Source organism: Falco punctatus, assembly GCF_963210335.1.
Source record: "Falco punctatus genome assembly, chromosome: 5".
Lineage (NCBI taxonomy): Eukaryota > Metazoa > Chordata > Aves > Falconiformes > Falconidae > Falco > Falco punctatus.
The window spans coordinates 20050051-20064228 of record NC_137584.1 but is presented as its reverse complement, the minus strand read 5'-3'; the positions used below and the strand labels follow the sequence as shown (position 1 = coordinate 20064228).

Below are 14178 nucleotides of genomic sequence, written 5' to 3'. Positions count from 1 at the left end.
TAAACTTCTGGAAAACATACATCATCACAGTAATATTTTCTTCTTGCTTCTAATAAGACATACATATACTACATCCAAAGTTCTCCCCTTACTGGGAGACAAAAAGAAGTAGACGTCACTCAAAAAGACATAGACCTCACTCATCCTGTTGTTTCTCCTGAGCTTTGCTGCTCCTGAAGTTTCCCTCTGTAAGAACAATTGGCTCTTCCTCAGACTCAAGAGACATGCAAATCCTTTTTACAACCCAATATATTTCCAGTAAGAACTCCTTGTTCCTACAGGAAGGCAAAGCAGATGAATTCCACATCACTGACTATATTCCTAGAGCATGAATCCTTTTACAATCCTATTTCAGACTTTATATACTACTTTTTATTTGAGCAAGTATAGTGATACAACTTCTTACCTAATAAATACATTCTCTTCCTTTTTGTCTGACACAATTTTGCTGCTATCTGCAAGTCCTACACGACAATGCAATGAACTATTTCTTTGCCTCAATGGTCTGCTATTTTTGAGAATGTTAGGTTTAGACCTATTTTTTCCAAACCAATTAGCAGTTTTAGATGCTGAATCCAAACGTTTCTGCAAGTCTTGTTTCAGAGGAAGGCAGATGATATTTTCTAAGACTACTAACAACTTATCAAGATAAAAGAAGTGAACATGCATGAACATGCAATGAATTTGTCATTCCACTGCAACAATTCCTGTACATACTTTGCCTCTTGTAAACATTTTCTCGCTAGTCAATGAGAAAGGGTAATCAGTTATTCACTTGCTTCTAGGTAAGAGCAGTTACTTTTTGGCAATTATTGGACACGCTGCTGTGCTGTAAATTAACAGATTAATTCCACGGTGACTTCCCTATAAGCCTGTACCTTAACAACAAGAGTGTTCTATACAGTAGCCACACTGAAATTTAGGCACCCAAAATTATAAAAAATCTAATCACGGGTCTGGAGCTTACCACTCATGCCCAAAGTGCTTTTACTGCTAGCCGTATCCTTGTGAGCCTCAGACCTTTTTGCTAGACAACAAAAAGTGATGTGAAATTTTCAACAATATGAACGGAAATCAACTTCAGAAAAGTTTAAGGCTGCTGGGCTACATGAAAGAATATCACAGTCATGCAGAAATGTAACATGTATAGCAAATTAACACGATACAGCAAGAACAAGGTAATCTTTCAGTTTACATGGTGTCTAGCTTTGTGTAACACAATATATCTGAACTGCATTATGTGAAAGAATACAGAAACTAAAGTAGCTAGATAACCACCTCAACATTACCTCATTCTTGGACTTTGTCCAAAACAATCTTTGCTTTAAAACTTTGGGATGCCTTATAAAAGTCAAATGACAGTCCTGTTATTATTCTGTGGCTTTCATTATTTTCCAGTCTGTGTATCACTACAGCTCTTCCAGTAGATCTATATGTCACTTTACATTTTCACATCCATTGGATTATTGCATAACAAATACTGTTCATATTGCAAATCCCTAATAAGTAACCTATGTATCTGTAGTTCACAGGGTAGAAACACTAGCATAATAAACATAGTTCATGTAAGTGTTCTGCAAGCATTACATAATGACACTGATCACTCCTAACTGGGGAGCACACTTATTGCTTGTTTTGTTGTGTTTTGAACAGTCTGACAAAGTTGCTTGCTCTTCTGATGGTTTTGTTGTATTCTGATGATCCAAATATATTCCACCTCTGCCTTGCTGAAACAGAAATTTGAATCCAACTTCAAAAAGCTGAAAAGCAAATGGGCTAATCTTTAGCCATCCCAAGTCTCCCATCTGCCATTTACCTTCTTCCTTGTAATTAATTTCTGAATTTTATTACATTTAATATTAGATGAGCCATATTATTTACTGGCTTCACTAGAATTGCATAAAAGATTAGTTTGATTCCTGATGACTAAAAACATACAATGAGCAATAGAAACAACCAAAATGGGTTTGTTCTACTTGAACATAAATGGATGTTTATCTAACATTTTTCATTTGTTCTTTTGCTACTTGCCTAGTGTCTGCTTGCACATGTAACAATACTGAGAGTTATACTTAGTTCTGTTGCACTTCTTCCATCCAATTACTGTGATAACAGATTCACTAAGCAGAGTTAGAGGCATGCAAAACAATTTTGGAGCTCTTATTCTAGATACGGTTTAAACATATTTGAACAGGAGGGGGGAAATGGACAAACAGAATAATAAAATAAAAAAAACCAAACCAATAAACCTACCAGATCAATCATTTTATTAGAATCTACATCACGGTAGATGGATTAGATAATGAGTCATATAGACTCCATCAATAATTTCTATAAATACTGCGTTAAAAAGTGCTCCATAGTATCCTGGAAGACAGCATTCCCAATGGTGATCTGTTCATGGAAGCACAGAATATCTCAAGTTGGAAGGGACCCATAAGGATCACCAATTTCAACGCCCTGCTCCTCACAGGACTACCTAAAACCAAACCATATGACTAAGAGTGTCATTCAGACACTCCATGAACTCTTGACAGGCTTAGTGCTGTGACCACTTCACTGGGGAGCCTGTTCCAGCGACCAACCACTCTCTCAGTGAAGAACCTTTCCAATCTGAGCTTCCCCTGATGCAGCTTCATTCCATTTCCTTGCATCCTATCACTGGTCACCAGAGAGAGGAGATCAGCACCTCCCCCACCACTATCCCCCTTAAGGAAGCTGTAGACTGCAATGAGGTCACCCCTCAGCCTTCCCTTCTCCAAGCTGAACAAACCAAGTGACCTCAGCTGCTGCCTGTAAGTCTTGCCCTTGAGACCTTTCAGTATCCTGGTTGTCCTCCTCTGGACACACTGTAATAGTATGATGTCACTCTATAGTGAGGTACCCAAAACCACGCACAGTACTCGAGGTGGAGCTGCACCAGTGCAGTGTACAGTGGGACAACAAAGTCCCTCGACCAGCCAACCGTGCTGTGCTTGATGCACCCCAGGACACGGTTGGCCCTTTTGGCTGCCAGGGCACACTGTTGACTCATATGCAACCTGCCTTCAACCCAAACCCCCAGATGTCTTTCCACGGGGCTGTTTTCCAGCCTCTCATCCCCCAGTTTGTATGTGTAAGTAGGATCACCTCACTGCAGAATCCATCACTTGCTCTTGTTACATTTTGTGTTTGGTGACTGCTCAGTTCTCTGGTATATCCAGATCTCTCTGTAAAGGCCTCTTTACCCTCAAGGGAGTTCACAGCTCCTCCTACTTTAGTATTGTTGGAAAACTTACTTAATATACATGCAAATCCTGCATCCAGAGCACTTTATAAAAACATTAAAAGGCACTGGCCCTAAAATTGAGCACTGGGGAACACCACTGGTGACTGGCTGCCAGCCTGATGTAACCCCCTTTATAACACCTGTAACACCTTGAGCCTGACCGAACAGCCAATCGCTCACCCAACGTATTAGGACTTGTCTAGCTGTTTGCTGGACATTTTATCCAGAAGGATACAGTGTGAGCCACTATGAAAAGCTTTGCTAAAGTCCAAACCACCACATCTACTGGCTTTCCTTGGTCAACTACATGGGTGACATAAAAGGAAATTAATTTGGTTAAGCAGGACTTTCCCCTCATGAACCCATGCTGGCTATGACCAGTGAAGGCATTCTCTCAAGTGTTTTTCAATAACTCCCAGAATAACCTTCTCCATAATTTTACCAGGCACTGAAGTGACACTGCCAAGCCTGTAATTACCAGGGTCTTTCTTCTTTCCCTTCCTGAAAACTGGGACAAGATTTGCCAGCTTCCAGTTGACTGGGACCTCTCCAGACTCCCAAGACCACTGGAAAATAACAGAGATACCCTGCGATAGCATCGGCCAGCTCATTTAGTACCCTGGGATGAATCCCATTGGGCCCAATAGATTCATGCACATCCAGCTGGAGCAGCAGGTTTTGAGCAAGTTCAGGGTGAGCTGGGAGTTTATCATCCCCCGAGTCACAGTCTTCCAACACAGGGCTCTGGGGGTCCCAGGGCCCTTCATCAATGTTGAAGACAGAGGCAAAGAAGGCATTAAAATGCTTTGTCTACATTCCTGTTTGTGAGGTGACCGAACCCATCAAGCAACAGACCAATGTTCACCCTGATTCTCCTTTTGCTATTAACGTATCTTGAAAAAGCACTTTTTGTTGTCCTTCACAGTGCTGGCCAGCTTGAACTCTAATTAAGCTTTGGCCACAAGAATTTTCTCCCTAGAGTGGCGAACAGCATCTCTGTAGCTGTCCCATGTCACCTGTCCTTGCTTCCAGTGTCCATACACTCCCCTTTTCTACCTAAGCTCTAGAAGAAAGTCCTTGCTCAGCCAAGCCAGCCTTTTGCACCACTTGCTCTTCCGACACTTTGGAATTGCCTGCTCCTGCACTCTTAAGAGATAGCTGTTAAAAAGTGACCAGCATTCATGGACCCTAATACCTTCAAAAGCAGATTCTAAGGTGGCCTTATTAACTAGCTCCTTCAGCAGCCCCAAGTCCTTTCTCCCCATATCCAGGGTTGAAGTTTTGCTGGCAGTTTTTCTCCTATTGCCAATAATTTGAAACTCAACTACTTCATGGTCACTGTCACCAAGACAGCCACCAACTACCACTTCACCCACAGTCCCTCTCTGTTTACAAACAACAAATATAGGAGGGCACCTTTCCTAGTCAGCTGCCTTAGTACCTGCACCAAGAAGTTACCTTCAACATGCTTCAGAAATTTCCTGGTCCTGTTTGTGTCAGCTGTATATTTCAAGGTGATGTCTGGGAAGTTAAAATCACCCATAAGGACAAGGGCAGTTGATCTAGAGATATCTCTTAATTCCTTGTAGAACAATTCATTGGTGTTGTCATCCTGGCTGAGTGGTCAATAGCAGACTCCCACAACAACATCCACTTTATGTGCTTTCCACTTCACCCTTCCCTCAAAGGCTGTGAGCACCATAGAGTCAAACCCCTCCCTCACAGAACCACCCACTTGCCTCGCCTGCTCTGCCCATCCATCCTGAAGAGCCTATAACTATCCATCACAGCACCCCAGTCACAGGACTCATCCCACCAAGTTTTGCTTATGCCAGTGATGTCAAATCTCTGGGACTGGGCCAAGGCTTCTATCTCCTCTTGCTTATTCCTTATGCTGTGTGAATTAGTATAAAGACATTTCAAATGTGCTCCAGTGTACTGAGTACACTATGGACCTCACTGGCACACCATCCCTCAAACATTGGCATGCCACCCCCAAGGCTTATCTCTAGCGAGCCTGGTTTTATCCCCTTCCCCCTTCAAATCTAGTTTAAAGCCCTTTCAATGAACCCTGCTAACCTCTGTGCAAAGCTACTTTTCTCCCTTTGAGACAGGTGTACCCCATCTGTTGCCAGCAGGTGTCATGCAAAGCACCCCATGATCAAAAAACCCAAAATTCTGCCAGTGACACCAGGCTTGGAGACAGGTATTGATCTGCTGATTAGATGTGCTTCATCCCCTCCCTCAATCATATGGCTCTGTCCCCTGCTTCGCACAGACTCTGTTGCTCAGAAATCATGTGGTGACCTAGCTCGGGGGGGGGATATAGCTCAAAATTCATAGAATTAAAGAATAAATCCACTTGGAAGGGATCTTTGGGGGTTATTTAGTCAGGCGCAACACTGAACTGAGACAATGTTTACTTGGGTCTTTGTTCATTTGGCTCTTGAAAACCTCCAAGAACTGGTATTCCACAACCCCTCTGGGCAACCTGCTCCATTGCTCGGCTGCACAGCTCCCTCAGTCTCTCCTCAAAGAACACGTGCTCTAGCCTTCCTAATGGCCCTTAACTGAGCATGCTCCAGTTTACCTATGTCTTTCTTCTACAGAAAGAACCCAAGCTGGCCTTATTACTGCCAGAGATTCTTCCTGCCCAGGTGTAGGACTTTGGATATACCTTGTTGAATTTAATGAGGTTCCCATCAGCCCATTCAGGTCCCTCTGAATGGCAGTCCTACACTCCGGAATACTACCCCACTCCCCAGTTGGAATAATTCACAAACATAACAGATTCCTTCCTTAACGGCATCAAGGCTCTCACAAATTGGAACTTTAGAAACTAAGTATTCTGTGTCAGTTTACATAACCCAGTAGCCTGTCTCAGATGGAGTCTCAATCTATTTATGGCTTCAGGATTTCCTGAACTAGGCATATTTGTGATGCATTTAGTAGCCCCCAGCGTATTTTCCTTCTAGCCTCCATCTGAATTTTGTGACTGCTTCTGTCATTCACAACACCTGGCTGCCAGGAGTTCTACAGTTTAAGTTCTTCTTGTGTGGAAAAAAAACACTTTTGTTATGAATCTGCCTTCTGCTGATTTCTTTTGATGCCCCTACTTCTTTATTGGGGGGAAAAAAAAAAAAAAAAAAGAGTAAACAGCCTCTCCCCAGCTGCCCTCTCCAGGCCACTCACCATTTTGCACACCCCTTTTTATAACCCACCCCCCTCAGCTGATTGTTCTCCAATCCATTACAAGGCCCACTTACTTATAAGAATCTGTTGCATACGTTTGATCACACCAGTCACACTTGTCTGGACCAGAACTCTACTGTACTCTAATTAACTTGGGAGGCAAGATCTCCTGACAGGATGTGGGCAAACTATAGTCAAAAGTGTAGCAGCATTCTGTGTTTTGCTGTCTATTCCTGAAGAAATAGTAACAGAGAGCTCCTTTCCTGTGTGTACTACTTCATCCTTAATACATGTCAGAAGCTCTGGTCAGCAAGTAAAGCACTTCAGATGCCCTCAAATGAGCTTTGGTCATTCATGTCAGGGAGAGATAAGAAGTTTACACACACCTTTGTTCCCATTGCCACTTGCACTGCTTCAGGAGCTGAGTCAGCTGTAGCAAATGTGATTCAGCACCTTTCTTGCCTAAGTTCACAGCCTAAACTCCAAATTAAGCCTACTGTTAACTTTTCCTGAGACTCACATAAACTGTGGAGCTCACAGCAGGAGCCAGAAACTTCTTAAATTGCTCTCACATGTATCACCAAGACCTGCCTGAACACACACAACAGGACACTGTTTATAAACAGTATCTTTTGGGCTGCTTTACCAAGTGAGAATAGGATCACGAAGCAATTTGGACTATTTCTTCCATAGTCCAGATATGCATCTCCATGAAGAGCTGTATGAAAAGCAAGCAGCCTGTATTCGGTATTCCAGTTCTGCATTGCTTGGGAAAATCACAAACTTTCAGCACAGAATTTTAGTACAGAGGTCAGATAAACTGGCTTTCCCACCCCTTCACAGCTGCAGTCATAGCCCAAACTGCAAGCACTGAAAACTATTCAGAGGGCAGATATATGAACCTTCCGCACCAGCATGAAAAACACAAGACACCTGCTTATTAGCATGTCGTCCAGTTATGCTCTCAATTACGTGATGGGCTGTTACTTCTCAGCATGGTGCTGTGTTTTTCTTCCGTGATAGGCCTTTGGGGTCAGAGTATGCCAAAGTTATTGTCTTATTGGGTGAGTTAAAACTTAACAAGGGTAGGTCTCTATCCTATTATCAGTGTTTCACAAACTCAAAATAAAGCTACTTCTGTGTCAGCAGATTAGCTGTGGATCTAAACAGTGTGTTTTCTTAAATTACAGGGTAGAAAGAGAAAATAAAATTGGTGTCACTGCCTCAGCTGAAAGAAAAAAATTAACTGCTTTTTCCTTTCCTGAAGAAGGTCTCATAATTACTTCATGTTATTTTCTTGATCATGAACATCAGCATTGGAAAATGAACAGTCATCTCACTGTTGAGAACATTTAACAATTTTGTAAGACTACATGATCCATAATATTATGTTTTCCTTTTGACAAGAAAGAAATGTCCCTCATAATTTTTTCCATATTCCATCAAGCACAAATAGAGACTATCAGTAAAGATTTTTGACAATGATAAATACACATCCATCTGACAAGTTTATGCAACTTTTTTCCCAATATTACTAACAATGGCTATTAAAAAAACTCTATTTTTTTTCTTTGCTTGTTTTACTAATATATACTAATAGTCTACGTAACATATACTAAAATAAACAGAGGAAATATGAGATAAGAATTTCCCCTTGTCTCTTTAGAGTGAATTACTCTGCAAAACAGAAAAGCTTTCATTGTTCTGTGGAACAGAAGTAGAAGGCTAAAACATGCCTTTTTAAGCATCAAAGGAGGAAAACAGAAAAACAAACAAGCCACTGCTAGTAATCTCAGGAGGCATTCTGCTTGTGGAGAAGCAATGAGACTAGAATGCCTCTGAGACTACTGAGGCGTGACTCCTATATGTTATTTGAACAGTTCAACACAAACTACTGCCAGCATGTGTGTCAGATTACTATATGGCACAAAAAAATGGCTGCTTCAGTTTCCTTTAACTAGTATGGTCCCAATTCTGGGCTATATTAGCACCACTTTCAGCTGGTTTCCTGGCCTGTTAATTCCACTGTGTGTCATCAAAATTCAGTTCTAGCCAGCTGGAGGTGGCCATTCCTGGCATCAAAGATGGCTTCCTGGTGCTAACTGCTCAGAAACTATTGTGATGACTTTTATACCAACTAGGATAGAAGAAAAGGCATTTAGGGGCAATGTACGGCACAGGGAAAGGACAGTAACTGTCAGTTGCACAAATCAGGATTCCTGAGATCATGCTAGCATATATCTCTTTTTCATTAGAAAACTGTTTTCTAGACAAGGTAGCAAAGATCAAATCTATGTTGCTTTAATAAACCATTTGATATATGTTATTACTGCACATGAAGAAGGGTTTTTTTCAAGAAGTCCTAAGTAGGGAAGGTATATAGGGATAATAAGAGAGGTCACAGCAGAGGGAGAAGTAAGATTCTAATGGAGATCCTGAATGAGCAGTTAAGACCCAGTTGTAGCTCCCATTAAGTCTCATCCCATCTTACTTGCTATTTTAATTATGAGCTTGGAAATAAAGAAAGTGTGTGCTAATGAAATTTGCAGATTGCCTGAACAGAGGCTCTATTAAAACAGAGGCAGACCAGAATACAGAAACAATTGGATGAGCTCACACATTGGAATGCAATGAAATTAGAAACTAATAAACAAGCATCCACAATGTTAAGAGTGCATCACCTGGAAATACTAGTCTATAGCAGAATAATTATGTAGCTCTGAGAAAAGGCACAAACGATCCTAGGGTGGATTATATTAAAGTATATCTAGAAGTCCACTATTAATGTCATGGTACATGGCAGCTGAAACACTGTACAATTTTCTACGCTACTTAAGAAAGCAACATTCAAACCGAATCAGGCACAGACAAGAACTGTTAGGGTTACTGGGAAAATGAGAAGTCTACTTTATCAGAGGAGACTATCATGGTTGACATGGACAATCAGAGCTACTTTCTGAGGCTTCCTCCATGAACGCCACACAAGTCTGCATCTCCTCCAAGCACTTCTTTCCACCTCTACACCTGTAATGGCCAAGTAGCATTGCAGAGAAGATAACTCCAAGTATGTTTTGGTATGTAAGTATTCAGGTGTTAAATACACAGATTGACTGACTGGGATTTACTGCTTGAGGAGAAGTAATGCACCCCGACATTTTAAGTTTAGCTGGGATTCATGGCTCACACTTGGAAATTTAAAAATGAAAAAAAAAAATACAGAAGGTTAAAACTGTTGTTTGTCCAAACTAGAAATAGGTCCGCAAAGCCAACCAATCAATGACAAACCCAAACATCTACCAATAATCAATACACAAAATTAGACTATACTTAACAACAAACCTCCTTCATTTTTCTAGGTGTCTTCCACATGCTTAGTCAAGTCTTAGGGAGTAACTCATAGCTCACCACCTGAACTCTGTTTCTGAGAAATTAACCTTGCCTCTGTTACAGCCTTACAAAATAGCACCTCAAAGATCCCTTCCATTTTATATGAATCAGTTAAGGATTTCTCTCAGATGGCTGAGAGAAAATCTTTTGTATTGCCAAATAAATACTTGAGAATACAGCTCCTTTTTATATTTACTTAATTTTGGAAAACTACTGCATTGTACAGTTTTTCAAGATTGTTTGGATGACTAGGAAACACTTAGGTGTTCATAGGACTTTTACTTCGTTGGGACAACTACTTCTTTGGGACAATTACTTATTTGGGTGTATTACTTCTTTTTGATTAGGAGGTCAACTGAAATCTAAGTTTCACTGGTCTTCCTTTTTCAACACAATATAACCTTAAAATTCTTTCTTCCCAGTGCAGCACCTGTATTTCCTAGTAAGTACTGACTGTACAGAAACCATGTCAATCTAACAGTTTATGCTATAGTCTTAGCTTTATAGACACCATGAAATTGCATATCATCAAGCCAAACAACAAGGCTATGAAGAAGGCATTTACATTAAGTTTGCTTCCACCCTATTTGTTGTCATTTTCAGCAGTTCATTACATCACAAAAGTTAAAACAGCCTGATGTATTCAAATCGGTAAAATAGCAGCTGTAAAAATATATTGCTGCTTTCTGCAACTACTACAGGGCAATAAATGCTACAAAGGAACTGACAGCAAGACAATGCTGGCACAAGAACAGACAGTTATTAACTACCATTGGAATGTTGAAGTTTTGTCACCATCTGAGAATGAAGTTCTTGTAAAGCTTGCAGTAACTGTGAGGTCAAAATTCAACAGTTTAAGACAAAATTGTAAATTTATGAGACACTTTTGGTATTGTGTGTATGTCTTTCAGTAATTAAAAAGGTGGGTATCCCAAGTCCAATCTCCTCACGAGCAGTCCTAGTCTGCTCCGATAATGAGCTGTACCATCTTCTTGCAGCTACTACTCGACATTGTCCCTACCAGTGAAGAATCAGAGCACACATGTATAACTGTACATTTAGCATACTTCCTTTTAGTGTCTATAAAATGTGCTACTACTTTTCAGTTAAAGGCTCAAACAGAGCCTGTGGTTTTCTTACTGAAGGTCTTCAGTAACGTATCCTAGATTAAGTATTATGCCTGGACACGCACGTACAGATTGATGGATTTTAATTATGCTGAAATTTCTCTCTCTCTGGATTTTACTATTATTAGAACCGCTGGCTGCAGGATCCTGTTGTTTTGTGTCAGCTTGGGTGATGTGGATTGAGTTGAATTATCCCACTGACACAGCTGGAAACCATTCACAAAAACATGTAGTTTCCATGGATATGGTGAATATAGCACCACCAATTTCCTATGGTGGTACTATCTTAGCTGTCTCACGTTAGACAGTTTCCTACCCCATACCAAGCCAAAGAGATTGCGCTGAGCAGAATTTGATCTGCTTGCTAATTTCCTGAGCATCCCAGTTTCAGTATGTGTGTTTCCAAACTCCACTGAAAGCTCACAGCTACTTTTTCTACCCATAATCACTAATTTAGAAATGGGTCTGAATCTAAGGAAGCACTAACTCAGTGACTCCCATTGCAGCGGGGCCAGAGTTTCAGAGATTAAACGCTGCCTCTTCAATGTTACCATTTCTAAATCCCCATACACGACAGAACTCTCACCAAGCAGAAGGTTATCTCCAAGACAGCTGAGAACTGAATCTCTCTGGCAGTATACATTTAAATCTCCTCTTCTCCTCCACCTCTGGAATTGCCTTCAGACCAATGTTCACATGGACACTGAATTAAGGCTAGACTCCCTTTTCCTTGACCCAAGGTTGAGAACCCTTGTAAAAATATTTCCCTATTGCCTACCAATGAGCTGTGTAACACAATGACCGAAGTACAAAAGATAAATACATAAAATCATATATCTGTAGATTGACTGGTCGCTTTATTCACATAGCAAATACATAAATGATAGGAAGTCTGCCACAGGTTCAGAAGATGGAGGACCCAAGAGCATGTGCTCAACACACTCTAGGGTCATATTAAACCCTGGAAATTAAACAAACTGTATTATTGCTAAAATATTAAATACTATGTTAAGATATCTTAAATAGCATCGGTACAGCCATCTATATGGCTATACCAATGGCTCAGTAGACTCCTAGAGGTCAAGACTTAAGTTTCAAGCCTGTACATGAAAGTCAGAATGGGCATAATGGATCACACCAAAGACTCTTAGGTCAGCACTATCTCTGCAGTGGAAGATGACTGAAGAAAGTCTGAAAGAAAATAAAAACTCCAAAGTGTTCACTATACCTTCACAAGAGCCCAGAAATCTGCAATTCAGGGCTTTACTGAGGTAAAGGTAGATTTCTACATTTTTGACAGTCCTAAGATGAGTTTCACAAATCTGCAGAATTTGCTTCTAGAAACAATGTGGTTTGCCAGTGCTCAGAACAACTTCCACACCCTGATAAGGCACAATGTGGAAACAGAAAACCCCACCTGCTAGTTTCATTTGGTACCCACTAGTTCTCACTGGGAACACACCACCCCACATTCAACTTCTCCACACTCTTGTGATTTTAGAGACCTCTAGCACATCCACTTCTACCATTCCTTTTCCAGGCTGACAAGCCTTTGTCTAAATAGCTAATTCTAATATGGAAATCATGCAGTACCCTTGGTTTGCATCTCCATTGTTTCTCCATTTCTGCTGCATTATTTTTCAGACAAACAAATGAGAATTGCATGTTAGAGATTTCAGAACAGCACTGATTTATACAACCATATAGCAATGCCTGTGTGTCTGAGCTGTGTTACTGTACTGTATGCAGGTTCATTACCCAGCGCACAGCACCAATTCACACAGAGTCAAGGTATTTCTATTCTTTTATTCCAGTTTGTTAAAATAATAGGGAGCTAGGTGGTAACCCAGAAAAGCCCAGCTCCCCAACTGTCAAAACTTAACAATATGATACAATTTAGCAAGCAAAGACAGCAGCCTTCATTGGTTACAAGTTACATAACTCTTTCATTACTTAGTACTCTGTTAAGCTATCTGTTAAGCAATTATCTTGCTGCTTCTGTTCATTAGTCCGCATGCTCAGTCTCTGCCTCTCTTTGGATTAGGTTTGTGTTGTGTTTCTTGAGTCGGTGGCTGTGATCTCCCCCTGCCAGTATTACCTTTCCCCTAGTTAGTGCTCAGTTTTGCTGATCTCATTACTTGTGGTAAACAGCCAGTCAGCCGATCTATATTCTAGTGGTATTTCCTTTAAACAAAGGATTTTCTGGTGCTTAACAGAGTATATAAAACTACTTATAACCTGAATGAACTATTAACAGATAGTTTGTCCTGTTGTCCTAAAGATAAGCTACTAACGATCTTTTTAGGTGAGTAATAAAGCTGTGCAACATCATTTTACTTTAAAGAAAGATGTGCTCTTTCTTCCTCACTATAGATCTCCTTATACTCACTAATTCCATTATTTTATTATATCTTTTATCAGTTTTTCCTGGGGAAGACACCAAGTTTTCTCTTACTTCCCTCGGGTATTGCATTTGCTACACCCCAGGCTTCTAGCACACAGCTATTTCACATAAAGGTGAGCTTGCTGTAGTTAATACTACAATGGCCCTCAAGTGATTTTCGATGCTTTCGTAAAAGCCACCTGGCCGTGTCCATTTCCCAAGCCCCGTTTTGTGGCTTTCTCTGTTGTCTGGTCTTTTCACTTCAGACACTGCAGTTTGAGCCACTGGAGTTCAGAACACTGGCTCTGAGATGCCTTCCTACAAATTCTTCAGAGAAGCCTCCTGAGGACTCCTCATGGCGAACGCTGACACTGAACACTGACTTACTGTTTGGCTTTTCAAGACCCTTTTCAGCAGTATTCAGCTGCCCCAAGACTCCCCAGCGCTAGGCGCGGCTAGAGCTAGCTAGACAGAGCACATCTACTCCTGAAAAAGGCCTCAAGGCGCCAGAACTGCTTCTACAGCCACGACACCAGCGACGCTCGAGCACCGTGCCTCACGCTTCCCGCCTCACGCCCGGCTCCGCGTGCAGGCTGCCGCCCCCCGCCCGCCACTGCCGCTCAAGCGCCGCACAACCAACGCGCTCCTGCACCACAGGCAGCGCCCGGGCACAACGCGCAGGCGCGGGGGGGGGGGGGGGCAGGCGCAGCGCGCAGGTCTGACGCTGGTGCGTGGAGGCGGGTTTGAACGGTGGCGGGTACCGGAGCCTCTCAGTGCTGCGCCGCGCCACGCCACGCCGCTAATGGAGCCTATCCTGAAAG

At 41.6% G+C, this 14178-nt stretch overlaps 1 protein-coding gene across 1 annotated transcript in view; it reads left to right on the top strand.

Moving 5' to 3' along the window:
• The window catches only part of MCPH1 (microcephalin 1), a 167455-nt gene that overhangs the window by 15407 nt on the left and 137870 nt on the right, over positions 1 to 14178 (top strand). Inside the window, 1 exon segment of the mRNA XM_080387774.1 lies at positions 1 to 14178. This exon segment is cut by the window's left edge and continues 15407 nt beyond it. Coding sequence (XP_080243900.1) covers positions 14160 to 14178 — 19 coding nt within the window. The 5' untranslated portion in view covers positions 1 to 14159.